This window comes from Epargyreus clarus, unplaced genomic scaffold (assembly GCF_041222505.1).
Source record: "Epargyreus clarus isolate Ecla_fem2 unplaced genomic scaffold, WU_Ecla_fem_2.2 ptg000003l, whole genome shotgun sequence".
NCBI classification, from domain to species: domain Eukaryota; kingdom Metazoa; phylum Arthropoda; class Insecta; order Lepidoptera; family Hesperiidae; genus Epargyreus; species Epargyreus clarus.
In genome coordinates this window covers 10,687,453-10,714,153 of record NW_027332211.1, presented here as the reverse complement: position 1 = coordinate 10,714,153, position 26,701 = coordinate 10,687,453, and the positions used below count along the sequence as shown (strand labels likewise).

The window sequence follows — 26,701 nt, the reverse complement described above, 5'->3', positions numbered from 1 at the left end:
CAATCCTCATTGATGGTCGTGGAGTGGTGGTGAACGCACGCGAACATGGAAATAAAGTAAACAGAAATGACTCAAAGGTACATGTGATCTGTCCGTTACGCGGTATTGTGAAACAACGTTTGTTTTGGACTTCGGCCACAATAAATAATACTTTAAATTGGTAAGATGTTTTAGTGATTATTATCATTGTTGTCGACTTATTACAACTGTGTTATTGGTCTCGTTTCGTGTCAGTATTTAAGCCATGACCTACCATGTTGACCACGTGTTCATTTAAACATCATACTTTTAAAATTATTGTAGAGGACTCAGGTATATCCCGTATTTTACTCATCTGTATCCTTTATTATTGTAGTAATCAGTTCAATATTATCCACACCTATATAAGTTATTCTATCTATCTGTAATTTAATGCTAAAAATTCAAAAAATGATCATTAAAAATTTAAAATCATAACGGATGTACAAAGTCAATGGATAAAGTAAACAGTATTATCCATCGGTGTTATCAGTGATAACGGATTACAGGTATATTTTAACAGAAAACTCGGTTTGCTGATCAAAGTCCAAAATATTTTATTAAATTATTCTTGATTACTATATTTTACACTTATGAAGTAATTGTATATATTTTACATTGAAAGAATATGTTGGTCTCTCAGCTAGAAAGACCAGGGTTCGACTCCCGGCAAGACAGATATGAATCTATTTATATCATTTATAAATCTGGGTGCAAGATAAAAACAAAGTATAAAGTAAACTCTATACTGGATAAGTTTGGATATATGTATATTTTGCATTGGGTGTTTACTTGTTTTATGAGTCTCCTTCGGAGACTGAAAATTTTCATGTCTCAACTTTTCATACTTTTGTTATAATACATTTAAATTAATAACCGAACACTTAAAAACAGATCATTTTATTAATGCAGTAAAATGAAAAAATATAATCGACATATCGGTCGCCTTATCGGTCGCGGATCCGCCCGTATGTTTTCTAATTAAATAGAAAATCTTAATTTCGTTAAGTCCTATAGAACAAATAACCAATATAACGTACCTTATATGAAACCATTTGAACAATATACTATCTAAAATAATACTTGAAGTCTGATTAATGATGTTGAAGGCATGATTAACGACGAAGGTATTTTATCAAAATCGATCCAGTGATAGCAGAGATTGCCCCCAACATATAATATTATAAACAAAACCTTATTTATACATTTGTATCAGTTTTTGTAAACAGTCGTTAGTACCACATGATACTATATCACGTGTGATCCAGATACTGTCCATTTTAATTGACCTCCTTAATGTATGAAAGTCCCAGCTACAGAGAGCTCAAGCATCATTTTACACTAAACTGGTTTTAACAAATCATGTGACTTCGATCAATTGGAATCATATAAGATTTCGTTCTGCTAAATGATAAATTTTTCAAAACACAAATATCTGCCAGTAACTTTGATATATTTTGAAAATAAGCACCTTTTATTTATTTATTTATTTATTTATTTATTAATAGAATCGCCAACATACTGTACACTTATACATTAAATATAAAACAAACTCAAGTAGGTATAAATCTAAGTGCCAGGACAATTATAGGCGACGACAACATGCAAATTAACAAATGTCAATTATATAAAAGCTATGAATTAAAAATACAAATATTATTAAATTACATAACAAACATAATATTGTGAAAAAAAATAATAATAAAAGATGTTATTGAATAAATTGTCATTTCAAAAATAATCAAGAATTTTAAAAATATTGCAATTAGATTGAATTGAATTAATTAATAATAAAAAAATGCATGGTGTAATACAGTTTAAATATACAGTACAAAGGTAAGTGAAATTTAAAATGTCATGTAAAAAATAAAAAATATATATGTATACGTTAAACAATATGACAGGTGAATTATATAATTACACTTCACACAGTTTCCTTTTAAGCTTGGCAATGCTATCTGAGAAAAGATCTATTTGAGTAGTTTTAGCAACATCATTATATTCTTTTATCAATCTGTTTAGAGGAGCGTTTTGGCCTAAATTAGATTTACTTGTCGAATAACTAAAAGTATTTAGTCTAGTAGTTCTTGGTAGTCTTTGAGGTATTGAGAAATTTAAACATGAAAGTAACTCAGATACATCTAGAAACCCATTCACCAGTTTTAAAAGGAACACAATGTCTAGCATACGCCTTCGATCCGCCAACGACTGCATCTTAAAAAAGGTAAGTCTATCTTCATATGATTTAAATGTTTTAGCCAAATTAAGTGAATAAATTAAATGCCATAGAAAACGCTTTTGGAGACTTTCTATCCTTTTGATATAAATTTTATATGATGGGTTCCAAGCAACACTGCAGTATTCTAACCCGCTACGTACAAAGGAATTGAATAATGTTATTTTAGTTCTAGGAGATTTAAAATCCTTACAGTTCCGTAAAATAAAACCTAACTTCTTGAAAGCTTTGGAACATATTAAATCAATATGGTTATTTAACCTTAATTTGCTATCAAGCAATACTCCTAAGTCGGTGATTTGATTCACCTCCACCAATATATCATTGTTTATCTTGTATTTGTAATTATTTGCAAGCGTCCTTTTACGAGTATATTTAATCGAGAAACATTTCGAAACATTTAAATTTATATCATTCTCAAAACACCATGATACAAGACGGTTTAAGTCCTCCTGTAACAACACAGCATCCTTTGAAGAATCGACCGCTCTAAATAATTTGAGGTCATCAGCAAATAAATAGTATTCGGAGTGAAGAAAACAGTTTCCAATATCATTAATAAAGATGTTGAACAAAATAGGGCCAAGGTGTGAGCCTTGGGGTACACCTGAATGGGCTGAAAAGGATTGTGAAGAAAATCCATTTACTACAACCGAAGAAGTTCTATTCGCTAGGTACGATTTACACCAACTCAGCAAGGGTTCTGCTATTCCATAGGAAGAGAGCTTGTGTAATAAAATTTTATGGTTAACTCGATCAAATGCCTTGCTGAAGTCAGTGTAAATTGCATCAATGGATGAGCGATGGTCGAGTACTGAAGAGACTGAGTTGATAAAGCTTGTGAGATTAGTGGCAGTAGATCTCGCTTTCATGAAGCCATGCTGGCGAAGATTTATTAAAGGCTTGAAATGCCACATAAAAGAAGGATAAATCAACTGTTCAAAGACTTTAGCAAATATTGGGAGAATAGATATAGGTCTATAGTTTTTAACAAGGTGTTTTTCACCGGACTTATACAGAGGAAGAACTAATGCAACCTTCCAAGCGGAGGGAAAAACACCAGAACTTAAAGAGCTGTTGTAAATATAAGTTAAAGGTTGAACCAACGCAGATGCGCAATTAACTGCGAAAACCGACGGAATTCCATCAATTCCCGCGCCTTTGTATAAATCAAGTCTTTTTAATATTTTCAACACTTGATCATCTTTAAACTTAATAAGAGTCAGGTAGTCGTTCGTCAGCATGACTGCACGGCCTTTACTGTTTTCACAATAAGATGATTGTTTAGAATTATCAACATAAGAGGCCGAAAAATTTTGAGCGAAAAGGTTGCATATATCGTTTCCATTGGATGCTGTGCTGTCACCAAAGGACATCAGATCCGGATAGTTACTGGAGTTTTTCTTCTTGTTTTTAATGAAAGACCAAAAAATTTTAGGATTAGAGCGAAGATTTTGTTCTAGACGGCTGACATAAAGGTTGTAGCAATGAGTTATTAGGCGTGCGGAACGCTTTTTTGCTAAATCATAAGATAATTGATCCAAAGGGTTGTTATTAAACTTACGCAATTTATTTCGAAATTTAAGTTTTTCACGTAGAAGGTAAATAAGATCACGTGAAAACCATACGGGGTATTTTTTGCATTTCGGCTTAGCCTTCGGAACATGTTTAACAATGGCAGCTCGAACATAAGTGTAAAATATTGTGACCATTTCGTTAACAGATGAACAATTTCTAAATTCGTCTATCCAGCGAATGTTACTTAGCTCTGCATTAATTTTAACATAGTCTGCTTTATGAAAACAGAAATGATTTTTATTGTTGTTGAAATCTAGAACTCTTTTAGCGCTAAAAGAAATAAAAAATTCTAATGGTGGATGAAGAGGGTCAATTATCGTCAAAGGGCACGTATTACCAAGATTTGAAACATTTGAGTTACATAAAACCAAATCTAATATATTTCCTTTACAATTTGTAATATAATTATATTGTTGTAAGTTATTTACGTCGATGAAATCTAAAAGCATCCTAGTAAATAAACTATTACCTTTATTGGTTGCGTTTTTAAAGTGGTTTACATCTTCTGGTCTGTTCCAAACAAGTGAGCTCATATTGAAATCTCCTATGAACATAACATTTTTAATATTAACTTGATCAAAGATTCGATTTGAATTCGATATAAATTCTTCCAGTGTGTGTCTTTGTAAAGGCGGCGGTAAGTAAATAGCACATAAATAAAATATTTCAGTTTTACCATTAATATTTTTGAATTCAATCTGTAACCATAAATCTTCACATTTAGATTCAAAGTTGTGCAGTCGCCTAGAGGTGAACTCCTTGGAGACAGCAATTAGTACACCACCACCGTCTTTGTTGCTGTGGAACCCACTAGTTTCCCTATCCCTCCTATAAACGAAATAGCGACTATCAAATAGCTCCGAATCGAAGACGCTGCTATTTAACCATGTTTCACATAGAACTATAATGTCATACCTGTTACAAATACAGTTTTTAAAAAAGTCGACAGTTTTGGTTCTCAACCCTCTAACATTTTGATAGTAAAAATGAATCATGAATAAGAATTACGTAAGAAGTGACGGTAAAGTATTTAAGTATTTTAAAAGTATATATAGTATATGAATGTAATTGTAATTAATATTTTATGATAAATTATTTAATACTTGTTGATCCTTGATGACAATATAATGCGAGTTTTCTGTTTTACGAAGAAACACTTTACCGTCACGAACCCAACAAAAACGATAGTTCAATTCGCGTGCTTTACGGCGGGCCTCGGCGTGTAACCGCTTCGTATCCAAGGCGAGATGCTCGGACACAAAAACCCCACTCTTCTTTTCACTCGCGTATCCAAGGTGGCTGGTGTTGAGTTTGTTGTTTGGGTTATTACGGTTAAACTTTATAACCCCAGCTAAAAAGGTATCGCGTAAGCGACGGCTGCTAAATTTCACGAGTATAGAACGGGGGCGAGGACTTTTAGCATTTATCTTAGCGATACGTGTGCAGTAGTGTATATCGGAATCAGAAACGGGGCACTTGATGGTGTTAGCTAGATTGTGCACTATGTTGTAAACGTTTTCTTCCTTATGTTCCGGCACACACTGTATTTCAATATTACAAGTGCGCGACAAATGTTCAGCTTGGTTAACGCGGTGGGCCAAGTCCGTGCACGCCACTCGTAACTGTTCGTTGTCCGTTTGTAACTGATTTATAGTTTTTCTCTGCAATTCGCACTCAGATTTTAATTTGTCGTACTCGATGTTAAAGTGGGATAAACTTTCATCGAGACTGGCCAATTTCTGTTGAATATCGCGGATTTCGGTGTTGAATTTTCTGTCTAACTCCTCTCTGATTATTTCTCGTATTACATCGGCGGAGAGGCAATCACAAGCAGTCTTTGTACGAGTTTTCGGCCGTTGCGTCACATTCACATCCATTGTTATAAAGGTAACGAGTACATACGCACTGTGAGCTCGGAAGACAAGATAAAAACGTTAGCACTGTAACGGTTCCAACCAAAACGACTTAAGCGCCATGCATTACGGGGCGCTTACGCGTTTTAAGTAAAAGTCACGATTGTTTCTTAAACTTGAACAATATTCACTTTTATATCACTTTTTATACCGGTATTTATAAAAACTTTCACCAGACTTGATAAGTAAACTTAAATGAAGTGCAATAACAATAAATTAAATCAATACTTTGGCGAAGAACTAAATTAAAATATTAAAATATGCGGAGCAAAATATGACAGCTGTTACTCGCTCGCGCGTACGTTCCGTTTTTTTGATTATACTATGTGAAATAAATAACCTTTAATGCAAAGGTAACAAGATATTCTTAATTAACTTATCAATATTAACGTAATAAGTTTGACATCATGAAGGCTATACAGCTAGACACATTTAAAAAATATATAGTAAAAACAAAGTCAGTTTCAACTCGGAAACGTCACACGAAAATACGAAAAACTACTCTGATTTGACATAATGAATTTTTATTAGCACTCGCGAATGCAGAATAATTGTTGTGTACTCGTGGTGCTAAGTACTCCGACCGTGGGGTAAATAATAAAGCATTGAAAATTAACCGCAATATATGATGCATGTGCATCGTAGGGTTTTTTAGTGCAAACGACGTTATCACTATTATGTAGCATATTACCACACTTGTAACAATATTCTGCCTTATAACGGTATGTGTCTGCTGTCGCCCATGTACATCTGTAATCAACAACAGATAAGATAAGAGTCTTACCTGAGGTCGGTTGGTCAAAGATGCGGTATCACCCCTAAGGACTAAATTGGAACGCCTTGAAAAAATATACGTTCCTTACACTTCAAACTGGAACACAGCAACGCTTAACACTCTTGTTATTAGGCAGAAATAGGTGTGGCAGAAATAAATGTTGTAATATTAAATCAGTTCTTTACTCAGGTGTGAAAGGTGTAGCAAGGATATTTTAATGATTTGATATTACTTTGTTAGTTAGTTAGTTAATAAATTGTTTCAAATTAGAATGATATTATGTAATGTGTAATTAAGTAATAATGTGATTTTATATTGTTTAGCATTTCGTTAGTCATTCGGGTAAAAATATTAGAAAATTGAAAATCTCAATATAGTCCTATTTTTTTTATGGTTCCTGAATAGGTATCTTATAACCATTTTACATATGAATGTGATAGATGAACTATCTGATAGCATTTTACAGAAAAAATAAGCAATGCATCACGTTATTTTTACATGTCGTTAACGAAAGGAGATGGAGAGTGACGATTTTTTTAAAGGAGAATGCCCATTCTTGGTATTGATTTTTCTCATGCGTCAAAATGAAAGTAATATTAAAATTATTTTTTGATTTTTTTACATAATTTGTCGATCAGAATAGTTTCTTTGAACAGGGGATTCCATTTAAGATAAAATAAGACGAAATGTTGATTGTTGTTCTTAAAAATTAAAATGGCGGTATTTTATTCTCGGAATTCATTATTTTAGGTTTTTAGGATTATTTTAGGTTTTTTTACCTACTACCTTTAAAAGTAAATGGAATATGTTAATCGAACTACATTATAGGTACCTACTATCAGTTAAAACCAACCATCAATCTATCGTCGGATATTTTCGATTTTGAGGTTATGTAACATTTCGGTAAATAACTTCAGAACCCGGGTGCTGATCTAAAAAATAATTATTGGTGGTAGTATTTGGTTAATTATACATCGTCCACAACAAGTTTCAACTTGATGCAACTCTAGACGGCGGTCCATACTTTCATGGGCATTGTCCTTTATAAAACAATCGATATTTCAAAAACAGTGACACTTTTACTAAGGCTTTTTAACCCCCAATCTTTGTTTCGCTCAAGTTTGTCGTGGTTGCGGGACACCCTGTAAAACGTAAACACATAAACTTAGTAGATCTTTGTAAAGTATGTTTCTACATATCGATACCTTAATTCGCAAATGAGCCAATTCCACTTGTTGTCAAAAGGTTTTTTTTTATTTATTTTCAGAATAAATAGCGCTGAACGAAATCAAATTAAACAAAAAAAAACATTTCTAAAAAAGTAGAGTTGGCGGATTTGCGAATTAAGGTATCGATATATATGTTTACATGAATTTGAAATAAATGCGTTAAATATTAAATCGTAATACACGTGGTGTGTACAGTCATTTAAAACAGCTCTAATCTCACGATAATACTGATAAGTAATCTTACTCTCTGTTGAACAAAGTGACTATAAGGTTACGTAGTAGAAATATGATTTTAAATTTAAACAAAAAATAAAAACATAATTTTTATGTTAAAGGCGTTTTGGCGTTTACTATTTTTAAAGAATAAAGGTTAGTCTAAGTTATTTCTTATAACATCAGCTAACTGCCAGTGGAAGTACTGTCAAAATCTGTCCAGTCGTTTCAGAGATTATTCGGAACAAACTGAATGACAGACAGGCAAACAAATTAATTATTCTCTCCTTGTGTTAAGTACCCTATATACTTTAATATGTAATTTAAAAAATGTTGTATTTCATATGAAGCATGACAAACAGATATGTATTTTTTTTTTATTCCAGCAGATGCTAGAACAGACATTTTTAAACAGTATACTACGATTATTTAATATACATCTATAAAATTCTTAGTAATTAATATTAATTGTTTACGTTTTCAGTCATCGTCATAATGAGCATAATAATTACATCATAACCACTTAGATACGAGTAGCCGTGCTACGTGGAATGACATGAGTTGATATAACACGTACTTGGAGTACGTGTAAAATAATTTAGCTTTATAAAATTAGAGCAGATTTTCAAACCCCGCGTTGATGGTCCACGTTGCGCAATGGACACTATACCGGTCGGATACATTAAGGTTTCTGGATTCGATCTCATGATCAAATGACTGTTTTTGCATAAAATCTGAAGGTGGTAGAATCCTTTGTGGTTCGACTCCGGCGGCACCACCGCCACACCTATTTCTACCTAATAACAGCGGTGTTAGATGCTGCTGTGTTCCGGTTTGAAGGGTGTGGTAAGAGAGACATACTTTTCCGTGGCGTTCCAGCTTAGTCCTGAGGAGTAGCGGCGCATCTGTGGCTGATCTCTAGTAGGAATATCTAATCCTATCTGGGGTTGATTACATATGTCCATGAGCGGCAGGAGCCACTAACCATCAGGTGGACTGCATGCTGGTCTGCTACTACTATATTATAAAAAAAAAAAATCGGTGTAGCAACCAAGTTTGTAGTCTACCTGATGGTAAGTGGAAACTGCCGCCCATTGCCAATTGCGACCAATACCATATAGAACAGATCCTACCTTAAGGCTGACATGGTCGCCCTATACGTTACTCAGCCAGAATCCACACTGTTCCACTGAAACGTTAAGTCACGTTAGAAATGGGTGTAGCGGTAGTAACGCACCGGTCGAGCCATACTGACTCTACCAACTTTCAAATATGTAGTACAGTAAATTGTGATTAATATATCGTCTACGTGTTTGTTTGTATATCTATGTGCCCATGGTACAATCAACATTGAAAATCCCATTGTTAATGTATGATTGCAGACAGAGATATAATGTTAATCAAGTCAAATACTTTTAAGATTACCTCTAGCACATACTTATTATGTAAACAAAGCCTTGAATGTTAAACAAGAAAAAATGGAATAAAAAATTCGGAATGGAACTTAAAATTACGATATCATAAGATAATAATATGAAAAATACATCGATAGTTGAGTGTAAGAAAAATATGTTATTGTATCATACGAGTGCAGTATTTGTATATAGATACGGTACTCATATTGTTCTATTAAACATTCTTAGGAAAGATTAAACGATAAGGATAAGTCTTGTGTTTGTAATAGATATCGTAATAAACCTCGACGTAGTTTTTATGTGGTCAAGTTGTATACGTTTAGTACTAATGTTAATTCAAAAATATTTTTTCATAATATAGGAATAGCAAATGGGTATACAGTTCACCTGATGGTAAGTAGCCATTGCCGCCCATGGACACCACCGATCAACTCCAAAAAATATAAGAGTCCTACATGAGGCAGGCCAAAGATGCCTTGCTACCCCCGAGGCCTAAGTTCGACCCTAACTAAACTCCTCAAACTAAAACACATCAGCTCTTAACACTTTTGTTAAAAGGCAGATGAGGTAAAGCGATGGTGCCTCCACTGTTAAATCGCAAAGGGTTCTACTGCCTTAAAATTAAAATAAGCAAACTAGACAATAATTGGGATAAGGTCTAGACAAAAGGAACATAGAGCGCCTCCAACCAAATAGACCACTACATTGAAAGCTACAAATTAGGGAAATCTTATAACTAGTACTGGACCTGAAAAGTAGGTACACGTGATTATTAAACGCAAACAAATAAATATGACGAATTCGTTTTTTCATTTATATTTTTAGATTTTGATGCATTTTCAATATCAGAACGTACGTGATCGATGTTTTGCAAGATTTCAATATCTATTGTTATGATATCAAAAAGATATGTACCTGTACAGACAAAGCACCTATTTGACGGGAATAGACCTTGAAATACTATGTACAATCTGAGAATTTGCTTAATAGCACATACTCCTATATATAGGAATATTACAAGATATCAAAGATGTTATTATTTATGTATTGATTACGTATTTTCGTACAGCGAAGGTCGTGACTTATACGTTATCATATAGTTCGGGTTATGTCAGATATATTTACGAAATAACACTTTGATTGACTTGATATTATCGGAAAATTTTCTGATACTTCATTATTATTTGAAACTTTAAACCATCATTATCATAACCATATTTTATATGAGTCCAAAAATATCAAAATTATTTTCTGACTGGGGTTTTTATTTGGTGTTTACGTGTTTTATAAATATTTAACCTACATATATAAACGAAGTCCGTGTAAAAATGGTAAATCATTATAACTGTTATTCACTTCAGTTATTTTGTCAAGTCTCTTACTTAGCCGCAGGAAAACTTATTAGTTGAGAAATCGTGGAAAAGCAGTTCTGAGTCGTTATCCATTAGTTCTTTTTGCGCAAAATTCAAGTTGTTCACTGGCTTAGATGACGTTAAGGGCATATAAATAAACTTAGTCTTTTCGTTATAATATATAATAAATTATTATATATAATTATACTTCTACAGAAAAATAATAGGACTTATCTTGTCGCGTGTGTTTACGCCCGCACGCGCGTCTCACCAAGTCGGCGTCATAGCGATCCGTATCACACGCATACGGATATGAAACAATAGGATACAAGTGCCACACGTGTGGATTGGACGCGCGTGGGGTCATAAACGCACGCGACAAGAAAATAATCAACTTTATTATGACTTATTAGAACTAGATTTGACATAATAATTAGACTAGATACTAGATAAATACCTGTATAATTATTACCACCCAGAGAATCCCATCCTATAAATAATGGCATAGTAAATAAAATGATTAATAAATGCTATACAATTTTAATGTAATAATTGAGTTTTAACTAATTATTTTCAATATACGTTTTAAAAAAAAGTATATACTTTAAACTCAAAAAGTAAAACTTTGGAAAATTTACGACATATGTCAGAACGAAAAAATAAACAGTCACGTTATTGACTTCATTATTGAGTGAGTCAGTGAGTAATGAGTGTGAAAATGAGCGATTCCGAAGGTCGTGAGGGTATTCCTAGCATTTCCATACACGCTCAGATTATACCGTGGGCGATACTTAGTATTATGAATAATTTATTCTACGAAATAGCGGTGATGTAAGTACTGCTGGAACTAATGAGATTACCTATGAGCACGGATCAGACTTCAAATTAACGGCTCTTATTCTCAGGAAAAATAATATAATCTCTTACATGGAAGTGTAAGGTTTGATTTATTATGCTCATTGTATGGTAAAGGTGAGTAACGAAAATTTACATCATCGGGTTCTTGGTATGTCAGACGCTTACAGTCTATATTTCCCACATCACGGCATCTTTATACTTTTATTCCTACTTTTCATCTTTACTTTTCATCTTCTACTTTTCTCTACTTTTCATCTTCTACTACATCTTTATACTTTTTTCTATTTCTTTATTTTTGTCTCTGTTTCTAAATATGAATTGTTACATCGATAACTGCCAGTCGCATCATGTGCACATATTTGATGATGTAACTTTAAAACTTTCCAGTTTCTATCACTGGGCAGCAATCTGTCGTATCCGTCGTATAATAATGTACTCTATCAAATAAACATATTTCATATTGTTGCGAATATAGCTGTCCCTTTGATATCTAGTTTCGCTAGTAAATCATTACATCTACAAATAATTATCACACGTGATAATCGTGCTCCATTACTCGTAGCTAGAGCATTACAACTTTTTGGTACTTAGATAAAGAACGATGAAATAATACAGAGTCGAGATGTATAACTTTAAATATATCTACTTTTATAACTTATTTTTAAGTGGCATCTCTGTTACCTAGGACTCTATATCTTATCTGAACTTTTTTATAGATATCCGTGGGGGGTAGAGATGATATCATCAAGTAGATGACGTTATGTTTTGCTACAAGATACAATGGTTTTCCTTTTCTCAATAATTTCGGACACAGTTTAATTACGAATATGTAAAATATTCTTATAACTTAACTTCTACTTATATATGCCTAATATTAGAATTATACATAATGACAAAATCTGAATAAATCCTCTCAATTATAATTACGTTTTACAACTACTCTAAAAGTATGTAATATTCGTTTATTACAGCGTCATATTACGTTGAAATCAGTCAAAGTTCAATGATAAAATATTCGTCACGTTTCAGCGTATATGTTGTTATGTCAACATTATGCCAAATGGTCTTTGACCGTTTAGATAACATTCACTTGCAATAATTCGATGTTGAAGACCCGAAAATAAAATAAACGCCCCTTGTGATGTCAATAACGATCTGGTTATGATTACGTTGAGCAGAGCAGCAGTTATGGTTATAAATTGTATCATAAACTGTTTATTTTGTTTGACCAAGGCAGTTGTTAAGGTCCGTTGACCGTTACTCTTAGCGTTCTGCGAATTATACATAAAATAGTAGCAGGCGTTACTTTGCAAGAATCTATGCAATAAAATGATATAACAATTAGATATACTCGAATCATACGCGCTACAGACATAATTAGTACCTACTCATCTATCTATTATCGCATTTACGTCTAATATGTATGTAATTAAACGTCCTATAATATGTATCTACTATTTAATCTATAATGCGTTTTCATGCTTACATTACGTTACGGCTTACATGTAACGTAAGCTACACGTAACGCTACATATACGAGTAGAGGCAGGAAATATTGTTTTTACAAAATAAGCTCATTAAAACTTTTTCTTTAAACAAGTAACTGCTCAAATTTGGAAAACGAATATTCCTGCCAACACCATTTACATGTAGGTACACGTGCAAAAATGAAAATTACAAATGAATTTATTTACCAATAGAATGCTCAAGTCTCTAAGGCTTCATGGCCTTTGTACACATTAAAAATAAGCCGGGACATAACAGAGTATATAAACATTGTTATTGAATTAGGTAAGAAATCCGGTTTACCTGTTACCTTCTGTAGGTTTGGGTAATCAGCTTATATTTCATTTAAACGTAGGCTTTTAGAAATGTTAACGTATTTTTTCTTTATCGTGTGACAAGTATATTAGGTGAGATAATAAAAGAAAGCTATTTTTTTATTGTAAAGGAATGAAAAACGAATATGAGTACTGAATGGTAAGTGGATACTGTCGCTCGTCGATATCTGTAATAAACCTCAGATAGGATTGGAGTTCTACTTGAAGTCGGTAGAACCTTTTGTTGTTCGACTCCGACGGCACCACCGCCACACCTATTTCTGCCACATAACAGCAGTTTTAAACGCTGCTGTGTTCTGGATTTTAGAGTGTCGTAAGGGAGACATACTTTTCCGAGGCGTTCCAGTTTAGTCCTCAAGGGTAGCCGCGCAGCTGGGCCGACCTCAGGTAGGAATATCTATCTAGTAGCTCTGTCTATCTGGTACAGGTAGGTACTTATCTGGGGTTGATTAATCCATGGGCGGCAATAGCCACTTACCACCAGGTAGACTGCACGCTCGTCTGCTACTCCTTTATTATAAAAAAGCCGAATATAGATGCGTTGCTAGCCATATTGAGGACTAATTCCTCGTGTAAGTACTTCTTCCTTATCACCACCATATTATTAGCAATGACGTCACAGTTGTAAGTTAAAAATCTGTGTGTCGCTGTTGCATCGGAAGTCGAACCAGGAAGGTTGTATAATTTACCTTTATAAAGAATAATTACGTGTATTTGAACGTTGCATTAAATGCATTTTTTTATAAAATTGGATAACTTTTGACATTTGACAGTTAATTATTTCAAAATATAGATTCACGTGTTCATTACTTTATGTTTATATTGAATTATTAAAGAAACATGATACGTATTCATATTTCCAAGGGTAAGTCGCACGTGGCTCCAACAAGAGATACAAATAAAGAGGTCAGTTTGTTTGATATTCTACATCAACAAGTGAGAATTCTTATCGCAATATATAATAATAAGTATACTCTTTAAAAACTATGTCATGTGTAATTACATAAAAAGTTTCATCATCTTTCTTTAAACAGAAAATATGATCAGTGAAAATGCCTTCCGTTTATAATTAGAATGCCACAGGATTTTCCGCCGTGTGGTTTTGCTAGGTACAAAATCATATACAGTATTATGAATTTAAAAAAACGAAAGCATGCTTAATAGAGGAATCCAATTTTTAGTCCAGTGGTACGAGCGCCGCACCTACTTTTTGTGACTTATAACTGCGGCTGTGTTCTGATTTGAACTCACACAACACATTACGACTAAGTCTTGAATCTGGGTAGTTTTATAAGAACCTTGCTAAAGAGCTGCTTTGATCTAGTTTCAAAGGTGTGATAAAGGAGATATTATATTTATACGAAACATTTTAACTTAGTCCTTAAGGGTAGCAACGAATCTACCACCATCATCATTTAGTATCACGTGGGCTACATGCTTATTTGTTACTCCTTCATTATAAAGAAAAACTTATAATTTGTAGGTATTAGTAAATTAAATTAAAATAACTATGTGCATAACATAAAGTGTTAAAATCAGATAATGTTGAAATGGCCATTCAAAGTCAATATACCTTTTGTTATCAATGTCTCTATAATCATTATCTGTGCTAACAGTTTACTAACTGGATTTTTTTATGCGACACACTACACTATCCTCCTTATACATTAAATATTTACGTTCTCACTCGTGATTAAAGATACACATTCTAAGTGTACTCTCAGCCGAGCTACAGAAATTAGTAGCTGTGCTGAAACAACTACGTGATTTGATTTCATTGGGTAGAGTTTTGAAAAGTTGTTAATAATGAGGATTAAAAAAATTGTTACCATACCTTCTATTTTTAACCGACTTCAAAAAGGAGGTGGTTATCAATTCGGCCGGTATCTTTTTTTATGTATGTACACGAATTACTCCGCCGTTAGTAGACCGATTTCAATAATTCTTTTTTTTTATGAATATAATATAATGTATGTTATTATTATTTTGGAACTTTTACGAACATACGCTGGACTGAAGGAGTTTAAGGACGTCTCACAGTGTAGGTTTACTTACCAAGATTTCCTCCATCGTAAAAGCAAGCTGTATTTAATAATATAATTAATATTCAATGAATAAATGTATAACGACAATAAACTGAGACTGAGATCTTAACCTGGGCTTCCAGAATAAGAATCTCTAAACAATTCGAATCCCTGTTAGCTGAATATATTGCTTTTTCCTTCATTTTTTACTAAAATGTTACTGCTCTAAATAACTTCTATAATAATGGAAATGTTTAATTATAAAAAATCAATTACCAATTTGTACGCATCTTTTACCTCATATTATTATCAAGCGTGGCATTCTTTAGGTACTAATAACACTATTGTCGTACTATGAATCATTAATTTGCACAGAGCATTCATATTTACTTGTCAAATTTTCCAAGAAATCGTAAGCATTAAGGAAATATAATGGCCAGAGATCACTCACTTAAGAGTACTCACAAAGCAAAAACAAACGTTAAGTATAGTGTTTAGTATATAAACGTAATAATTTCTACATTGAAACGTCATATACCATCACCTTTAAACCCAAAAACTCTCAATGTAATATTAATACTATTTGGAAATGTGAAAGTACCTATCTAAATCTACAGCTTAATTAATTTATAAACATTTGTTTCAGATAACTCCCAAGTACCTTAAACATAGTCATAATATTTTAAAGTAGTTAGTACCAAACATAAGAATGTCTAAAAGAAATTCCTTGGCCTTCACCCAAAGAACGGAAAAGAGGATAAAACTAGTACCACCAGATGGAGGGTGGGGTTGGATGGTGCTACTTGGGACAGCACTCTCAAATGTAAGTATGCAACCCAATTAAATTGATTCGAAAATCTATGAAGAAATTTGTAGATGGACAGCTGCCTTGGAATGTTTCTACATTTATCAATGACAATTTTTTGTTAATAAATAAATATTTTTGCAAGTAGTTCTGTATATAGTACCAATATATGAAATTATCAAAACCTTAAAATCCCAATTATGATTAAAGTATTTATCAAACATATGACAGTAAGGACCAAACGAATAACTTACTAAAATTGTACAACTAATCAGTCTCAAAGACTATCTTTGACATAATTATCATACGTTTTAGCTTACAAATACTGAATATTTATTATAATTGATTTAGTTTTTATCGATGCGATTAAATTATAATTACGTTTTGACATAGAGTAAGCATTTTAACGTAAAGTTCGACCTCATTTACTTGACTTAAATAATATTATATTCTTACAAGTATATATTGCAAAGCTCTGATTTAAGCCACCACATCAATAAGTGAAAGAAAAAATGAAACAAAATCTGACAACTTAACATCAAAGTAAAAAATAATTCTATTCAGAATATTTTATGCGTAGGCGTTAAATTCGCTCCAAAGTATATTCAATCTATAGAAATTATTATAAGAAAACATAAGTAAATGAATTGAATATAATAAAACGTGTATGTACTCGTACTCGTGTACGCAGACGCACGTAAGAAGTCAAATTTCTCTTTTGTAATAAAATTTGGTAATATTTACTGGCATTTCTGGAACTTAACTTTCTTACAAATTTGCCTTATAAACTTAACGCGTCAATAATAGACGGCGTTGAATACAGATTTATGGTGTCGATTTTAAATGACGGTGCGCTCTCATTACAAACTTTTACTATTTATAATAATTAATTTTCACTTCAAGCTTATCATTCTTTCCAAATGCGCCAAAAGAAGTACAACTTCAATTATAATAATTTCAAATGTTTTTTTCTAGATATTCAATCAGTCAATGCTGTCCTTATTCAGTTTGTTGTATGGTGATGCGTTAGAAGCAATGGGACATTCCACACAGGGTGCAGCTATAGTACTAAGTACTATGTTATTTGTCACAAATTTCGGAGGGCCAATAGCTGGAGCGATAGTAAAACTAACGTCTCCAAGATTTGTAGCCGTCGCTGGTGCCATCTCTTGTACAGCTGGAATATTTTTAAGTGGATTTTCTACGAATATAGTACATTTAGTTATAACGTACGGCGTTTTACTAGGTAAGTATTTTTTACTTGATTTGAGAATTTAAATATAGAAGATGTTGCCTGTTGATTTTTTTGTCTACTCGCATTAAATAATGTTGTTTTTAGCAGGTATATAAGATTTTTAAACTTGAAGGAAATGGCTCAAGTAGTATAGTCACACAATTATGACTAAATGTAAAAGAATTATTCAGTACTTTCAGTTATTTCAAAATTGTTCTGTTCATTTTATTTTTTTAATAATAATAATACATTTTAATATGTAATGGACGATCATAATACTTTTAAGTCCCATATTATGTTTAAAAAACAAATCCCAGTCCCATATTATGGTGAAAAAAACAGCTTTCCCACTACCACAATTTCGCTATCATTCCAATGAATTTATCCACTACATTTTAAAATGTATCCTCGACGATTTTAGTTTAAAATAATATATTATAGTATTTTTCAGGGTTGGGTCTAGGATTTATCCAAAATTCGAGCTTTGTGGCCATCAATGCGTACTTTAAGTTAAAGAAGAGTCGAGCCGTGGGCTTGGCTAACGTGGGCACTGGTGTTGGGCAAACTTTAATGCCACACGTCGTTCGTTTCCTGCTGGAAAAATACAACTTCCGAGGGGCTTGTATGATCCTCGCATCTTTGAGTTTACATGGGGTAAATATTAGAACTGTTTCTTTTCGCTTTCTACACACACAGCCCCACACTTCGATTCGCTGTATCGTCGGTGCCATGGACACACACAAAGAAATATATACAAACACCCAGACCCAGAACTGATATCTAAATACATCATTCAGATATTTGTCTGGCCTGGGATCGAACCCGGAACCCTTTACGCGTCCGCCCGGTATGGTGATTTCTTCGCCACGCACGTCACTCGCCACTCTAAATCTATGTCTACGTATCATGTCAAATTAGGAAGCATTTATGATTTGTTATTAGGATTAAAGTAGGAAACTAACATGCAGTCCAACTGACAGAAAGGTCACTTATGACAGCCGAACAGGGGTTTTACTAGAAGCCGACTACAAATTCGTTGCCACTTTTGAGGACTAAGATGTGATTTAACCTTCTTTCGGGTCATTTCACCAAAATGTAAGAATTGATTCATGTCATTGTTTGTTGTTGTTTGACGACCCGCGTGGCGGAGCGGTCACCATGCCGGTCTGACGCGCAAAGGGTCCCGGGTTCGATCCCCGGTCAGACAGATGACTAAATGATGAATTTAGATTTCTGTTCCTGGGTCTGGGTGTTTGTGTATTCGTCTATGTGTAACACACACATGGCACCCACGACACAGGGAATCCTAGTGTGGGGCTGTGAGTGTAGAAAGCGTTTATGTCAATAAGTGTGGTGGTGATACCTCCTGTTCGAGCTGATACTGATTCTACCACTTAAATACACACCTATGAGTAGGAGTACAATTCATGTTGAGTATTATTTATGTAAAGATTAGCAACATTGAGTGCATATTAATCATACACTTTTATTAATATGTAACAGATTATAATTAAATGGTTAATATCAAGATTTCACGAGGCGCCATTTTCGGATTACATGTAATTGACTTATTAATGTTTTATTTTGTTATCTGTACATAATCATAGATAACAGATCAATATACATTTTGCCGGTTCATAGTCATTCCTTTAAATTTATTATATAATTTACTCACCAAAATTCACCAATGATAAGTATTTATTAACTTTATTATTCAGAAAATAGAGCAGACAATATTCAATTAAAGTACACTGAATCATTTATTACATCAGCGAAGCTTTCAAGGAAATTATAAAATACTTAGAGCCAAAGAAGTCACTTCTCATTTCAAAGTGAGTTACAAAAAAACTAATCAGTCTTTAATCTTTTAGATAGCTGGAACTATGTTAATTCATCCAGTAGAAAGACATATGAAGAAAATAGAAGAAGAGGTGGTTATTGACGAAACAGCTCGTTTATTGGAGGAAAAGCACAAAGATATAATAATAAAAAAAGATTACAGTAATGGCGATGGTAGTCAAAATGGAAGACGAGCCACCCTACCCACTATTGCGAATGGAAATGAAAAGGAAAAATCTCTCGCTAATAAAATGTCTCAAAGTCACAAGGAATTGCAAGCTGAAAAGGCCAAAGTCTCGAGCGAAAACCTAAAAGGTTAGTAAATATTAATTTATGGGGATCTAATGATATAAGGAGCTCTAATAGACATTTTTATTGAATAAGGACAGTAATCACGATAAAATTATAAAGTGATGACAGGTATAAATAAAATAAGTTTATGATAAAATGATAAATTAATAATTTTAAAATAGGAACAGTTAATCCTAATTACACAGTGAATAAATACATCGAATTAGTTGCATTTGTTATAATATAATTCTGGGAAAACAGATCGCGAGAGGAATGTTGTTATGTATACCTACTTAGTATAGATTTGTATCTACAAATGATACACATTTTGAAATAGGAACAGTTAATCCTAATTACACGGTGAATCATCATCATCATCATCAACCCATTAGTGTCCCACTGCTGGGCACGGGTCTCCTCTCAGAATGAGAAGGATTAGGCCATAGTCCACCGCGCTGGCCAAGTGCGTATTGGTAGACTTCACATACCTTTAAGATTTTTTATAAATCTCTCAGGTATGCAGGTTTCCTCACGATGTTTTCCTTCACCGTTTAAGCAAGTGATAATTAATTTCTAATACGCACATAAATTTGAAAATCAGAGGTGCGTGCCTGGGATTTGAACCTCGGACCCCTCGATCGAGAGGCCGCGTTTCTTAACCACTAGGCTATCACTGCTAACGGTGAATAAATATATGGAATTAGTTGCATTGTCATAATATAATTCTGGGAAAGCGATCGCGAAAGGAATGTTATTATTACATAGTATAGATAGTATAGATAGTATAGATTTGTAGATCGTAAGTTCAATGAACTGCTAGGAAGTGGTTACGAAGTGGTTACTATAAGGATTTATCATATAATAGTTCACAAATTGGATTTCTACGAATTTTCCGGGTCTGAATTGTATTATTCATATATATGGCGCTACAATATTTTGATGTCATGAGTTAAACAAATTAATTATTAATTGAAAATTGTTAGAGAAATAAAATACCCGAATGCTTAAAGATTTAGCTTATGCCGCTCCAACAATTAAGACGAATTAACGTCACCTCATATTTTACGATGTAACGGGTACTCACGATATGTGAATTTTAATTTCTTTATTGCCGATATATCGACCCAGTTGCATGGATCGTGGTCATGGTGAAAGCGCATATCGTGAGTACCAGTTATATTGTAAAATGTGTCAATTCCGAGATAATTTTAGCCTAAGATCAATACACTGAAACCTCACATGTAAAAATCCGTCAAGCCGCTTGGTCTACAGGGCGTGCCAAGAAATCAGACCTACATACAAACGCCCTAAAAATATTACCATTCGCAGTCGAGTTATATAAGAATAATATAGCGTTAGGAACCTCGTCAGGAAATTATTTACAAACCAACTTTTTATAAGCCGAGAACTTTAACTTTCCAAATAAATTAACAGAAACAATTAAACGCAAATGAGCAACAAAACCGGCAGATTAACGTTCTTTACAAAGATCGGAAAATAACTACACAGTAGAGGATCTATAGTTTTATACGCCCACTTCTAGTTAATACCCGCATTTGACAAATAAATTTTCTTACTCTTACCATCATTCCTAACGATAGAATAATACAAATAACATAAAAGGTATTTTCACATTTTATTATTAAAACTTACTACAATAAACTTACGGAAAGGAAATTCGTGCTCATATTTTAGTGTTTTGGCAATGGTAACCATGTAATGAAATATGCGATAGGAAAATATTACATAAACAATCACAATGGATGTGTGCAATTCGCACGATTTATTGTAGTTGTAGGAAAACCATTATATGAGCATTATAATTAAAATTCATAACGATTGTATGGAATAACGGAATGTTACTTCGTTGACGTGTGTGTTACTAGAACCAGTATTAGAGCTGGTGACTTCCTATTACTACTATTCTTGGAATCTTATAAAAATAATTAAGGACAATATATTACCTTGATTAATCCACATGTCGCGCAAAATATGTTTAATTATTATGTTCAAAGGTTTGTAAAACACCCACTTGACTACCTACTAGCTAGATTTCTTAGCCTAAGAAGATATAGATTTGTTTATTTTTATTTTTTTATTTTTGTGTATTAAATTAACAGGACAAAAGCATGAAGCACTTTTATCGTAATAGTTGTAATGCGAACAAAGAGAATAGATTCCGGCAAATTTATTGTACAATCACAATAGAATTATAGCTTTGTATTACATCGAATAATTCCATCGTACTTTAGTACGCGCAATACATTCATATCAAACGGGTATCAATCAACATTGACTTCTATTAATAACGCACTTTATTGCTTTCCAGAAAATAAAAGCATTGAAGAACCGAAACAAAAGAGTATGTTGAGGAAAATATACGACTTGTTCGATATTTCGCTCTTATCGAGTCCTCGATTTCTAAACATCATAATTGGAACGGCTTTGACTGTTACTTCGATACAAAACTTCAGTATGCTGTTCCCATTCTTCTTACAGGTATTTTAAAATTTTGATATTGTATTGTTTAAGTGTTTTATTTTATAATATAATATTAAGGTGGTAGAACCCTTTGTGGTTCGACTCCGGCGGCACCACCGCCACACCTATTTCTTCCTAATAACTGCAGTGTTAGGTGCTGCTGTGTTCCGGTTTGAAGGGTGTGGTAAGGGAGAAAGACTTTTCCGAGGCATTCCAGCTTAGTCCTCAGGGGTAGAGCGCATCTGTGGCCGACCTCAGGTAGAAATATCTAATCCTATCTGGGGTTTATTACAGATGTCCATGGGCGGCAGTAGCCACTTACCATCAGGTGGACTGCATGCTCGTCTGCTACTCTTATATTATAAAAAAAAAAAGTATGAAACGAGCACGCACCTGATGGTAAGTGCGTACTGCCGCCAATGGACATCTATTCAACACCAAATAAGATTAAAGTCCTATCTGGGGTCTATCCTATTGGTGTTGCGGTGGTGCCTCCGGATTCCAACTACGAAGGGTTTCAGCAATTTTAAATATTTTTCTGTGACAAGATTATGTACTTGAGGGTTTAATTCTGATTCACACGTAGTGGAATAGGTCTTTAACCCTTCTCATTCTGAGAGAAGGTTAGTAATGGGAAAGTACTGGACTGATAATAATTATTTATTGTTATAATATTACAATGAAAATTAACACGTCACGCCTTGATAGGTGCAACACGTTTCAATGAAGATGTAACCCAAAATGACATCTTTTGTATATGTGTCTCGTTCACACTTTATACAGAACAACGAGTAAATATGTAGAAATGTAATCAATTTGAATTCTAATCTGTATTAGATTAAGTTACAGGTGTAGGTAGATTTTTTATGCTAACATTGGAAGTGGACCAAATTAAATATTTGAGCTGACATTTCAATTGACGTATTTTGTAGTAATCTGATCAATATTAAGTTTTACACAAGGTCCTTAAATGGCAATGAATCTTTAATGACAATGAATAAAATCTGCACAGAAAATAACATTTCTACCGCCTATACTTTTTTCACTTTTTACTTTTTGAAATTTTCACTAGATAAAATTTCAGATATACTCGTAGGTACTGAAAATTTCCGTTGTTTTCAATATGTCAGAGTTATAAAAGTGTTTATTTTAAGAAATACTTTCATATCTGACACGATTATTACAGAAAGTCGCAGGGATGGATAAGAACCAAACAGCTACTTGCATGTCAGCTGTTGCGATGGCGGATATCGCTGGGCGGCTTATCTTGCCAGCGTTCCAAGACAAATACAAGATTAAGGCGCGGATGATGCTTATTATGACAAGCATTTGGTTAATCGTCGTCAGACAAAGTAAGTAGCTAAAATAATTTGAAATTCATTTAAACTGTTTTTATTTTAAATGGTTTCTAAAGTAGGTTGTCAATTAAATATGTATTTTTACCCAACTGCCCGTAGTAATGTTCTTGTGTATGTGTGTACTGTGTATGTATGTATGCATGTTCCAAGACAAACACCAGATTAAGACTCGGATAATGCTTATTTTGACAAGAATTTGGTTAATTCTAAAGTAACGACTTTAGTTCTCAATTAATACGTACACAGCTGCCGATGACAATGTTTTTCGAATGTGTGTATGTGTGCATGTATGTGTCATTCTTTGACACGTCCTACCGCGATACTTATAATAAATAGTGTAGTTTATATATGTTATACGATACGATACAAGTATATTTAAATTTTGTGTCTTAATCTTTCATTATAAAAATAAGGTACTACTATTATTAAGATATTTTTTTTTATATTTAGATTTAATAAGAAGTTGCTTGCCCATTGATTGCATAATATACAATAAATAACTAAAGTATCAAATAGCACATTATTATAGAAATGCAACTGGAATTCATTTTCTATTCTAAAAATAACGTAGCAATTTCCTTGTGCAATCATTACTTTAAAAGCAAAATAAAACAATAATAATTTGAAGCATTGCTGTCTTGAAATGGTATAAAGTGGCATCTTTGTTTATCTGCGTTTGTCATTTTATTTTTAAATAATACTATTGCGTTATTATAGCGTTACTTCGTTAGCGTTAGCGTTAATTGTATTAGGTATCATTTTTATGGATAGCTAAAGCTCGTCACTAGTAAAGTAAGCTGAACAAAAAAGTGTGTAGTCAAAAAAAAAGAAAAAATAACGTTACTAAGCCCACATGTATGTAGCTAATAGAGCTCGCGGCTTCGCACGCGATTCAAAAAAATACATACATACACAAAACTGAAAATTTGTACCTTCTTTGGAATGGAAGTGGCGCCATCTATGTAAAATTGTCGTACCAACTCAGAAACCTTCTCACAACAACTTTGCTAAAGATCGTCATATGATAAAATGCATAGTTTACGATTCTATAAAGGAGATACAGATAAACATTCATTTTTTATATATTACACAATTTTATTATTGTATTGTATTTTTGAACGCAATTTTATTTAAAAATTGAATTGCATTACAAAATTCGTGCAGTGAAAATTTAATCCTTCACACTGTAGGTAACAATATTATTTCTGACAAGGATTAAGGTTATCACATTATTTGGAATTCGGTCTTTCGATAAGAGATAATCTACTGACTTTAAATTGAAAATTTTGCTAACAATAATAAAGTCTAAAATTAGAAACAGTTACCTAAAATTCTACACTTTACTGGAAAATCACCTAAAGATTTCGGCCAAGTTAAAGTTAAATATTTTTAATGAGTTGTGATTGTGTTTCATTTTCAATTTGATTTTCAAAGACACGAGTAATAAAAATAGTTAAATAACAATTCATTAACAGTTATTATGATTCTTGTTGTTTGTAGAATAATATGACCTTGAATTTTGATAACATTATTTTCTGTGATAATTCTTACGAAAATGACGGCGATGTAACCATGAAAATTATTTCTCGGCGGAAGTCTATCACGGGCAATCATTATAATTATCTAATTACAATTAATCGTAACAATATACACATTAAGATAGTTATGAAGCTTTCTCTACTTACAGTATTGGCGTACCAAACAGATTTAATAGTCTTGATCGTGATGTCTTGCTTGTACGGCTTTGGTAGAAGCATGGTGATCGTGGCTCGTAACATTGCGATATCAGAGAACTGTCGTATGGAGCAAGTACCCGCCGCTGTTGGCCTGGGAATGTTGAGTATGGGCATCATCGTACCACCAGCTGGATACTTCCTAGGATGGATCAGAGATTACACTGGAAGCTACGTAACATGCATCACAGCTCAAAACGCACTATTGGTACTGTTCCTAGCTATGTGGATACCAGATATGATACTCCTTTGGCACGAAGAGAAAAAGCAGCAGCAGAAAACCAAGGAACAAATCCAACTGTCCTAATGTATGGAAATGATAGATTCTGTAAATCATTCTTAAAGGATGTTGTGATGACTCTGGATACTCTAAGGAAAGTACTCTTTAACAGATTGTACTCTTCTATTTTTATACCTAATATATATTACTGTACGTTAAAGCCTTCCTTGACCAAATGAACTATCTAAATAACTTATTTTAAGAAGGAAGGGTTGAGTTTAAATGAATTTACATAACCCCAAAAGAATGTTGTATGTTTTTATTTAACTTTAAAGATTGTGACTGATCCTAGCAAGTGATCATAGATTTAACGTAAATCATTCCATTAGGTAGTAAATTAATTAAGTGTTACTACACACGGCTGTGAAATGTTGTCATGTGGATATACATTTATACATTGTTTACATAATGGGCTCTTCTTTATTGTGGCGACACGACACGGCACGCGGCAAGAGTATGTATCTACTTGGCGACATAGCTCTTATAGATAGGGAGAACAAAGCTCTTATAGATACATTCATTTATGGATAACGAATTATATCGATAGTTCGTTATTTTTTATTTTTTAATATAACTGTCCGATCATCAGCATCAGTTTATCTCTTGGTATCGATAAAAGTCATCGATACAGTTTAACCTTAAAGCGATGCTTCTATTATTAAATTATTACAAAAAATCACAATTATTACAAAGACGTCCTGGTGACATCACCGTATATAAAAAAAGAAGCACGTTTGAGTTCATACATGGTGGTATACGCTATCTATTTAGATTTGTATCAGTGAGCGGTGATACGATTTATGATTATGTCGGTGCCGTGTCGTGTCGTGTCGTCGAATATAAACAAGCCCAATGTTACTTATTTACTCCAGGAAGCATTTATTGAACTGAGACTGAGGCGGTGAGTCTGTGTATTATGTAATTATGATAATATGAGAACGTGTATGTAAAAATAAGTGTCCCAGTTATATAGTGCAAAGAAATCTCTAGTCTAAATAAATAAATTATGTTATTTAAAGTGTTTTATTTTATTTTAACTTCGATTCGACTTTATAAATTTTTATGACCATTTTTTTATTGTCCATCTTCGGAGTTTGTTCAAGGAAATTTTACGATACTCGACTTTTTAAAAATGACCAGTAATATAATATGAAGGAAAACCTAATTTAATATTATAGGATTTTTCTACACATTGTGCTTTCATTGAAGTTTATAATGAACCGTGACA

General features: G+C 33.1%; 1 protein-coding gene across 1 annotated transcript; it reads left to right on the top strand.

Annotated features, from left to right (window-relative positions):
- The first annotated feature begins 23 nt into the window (after positions 1-23).
- On the top strand, positions 24-26,152 carry LOC140753704 (uncharacterized). The gene is made up of 8 exons (XM_073088469.1): positions 24-160; positions 16,099-16,275; positions 17,233-17,503; positions 17,943-18,145; positions 19,363-19,645; positions 21,951-22,120; positions 23,289-23,454; positions 25,148-26,152. The coding sequence occupies exons 2-8, from the start codon at positions 16,162-16,164 to the stop codon at positions 25,498-25,500; spliced, it is 1,560 nt and encodes a 519-aa protein (XP_072944570.1). The 5' UTR covers positions 24-160; positions 16,099-16,161; the 3' UTR covers positions 25,501-26,152.
- The last annotated feature ends 549 nt before the right edge of the window (positions 26,153-26,701 follow it).

What these genes read in the sequence shown, in the direction of transcription:
- LOC140753704 (XM_073088469.1), top strand. Translation starts at nt 16,162, where the DNA reads ATGTCTAAAAGAAATTCCTTGGCCTTCACCCAAAGAACGGAAAAGAGG. An exon ending in AACGTACGGCGTTTTACTAG is followed by an intron (nt 17,504 to 17,942) that starts GTAAGTATTTTT and finishes AGTATTTTTCAG; the next exon opens with GGTTGGGTCTAGGATTTATC. An exon ending in GTTAATCGTCGTCAGACAAA is followed by an intron (nt 23,455 to 25,147) that starts GTAAGTAGCTAA and finishes CTCTACTTACAG; the next exon opens with TATTGGCGTACCAAACAGAT.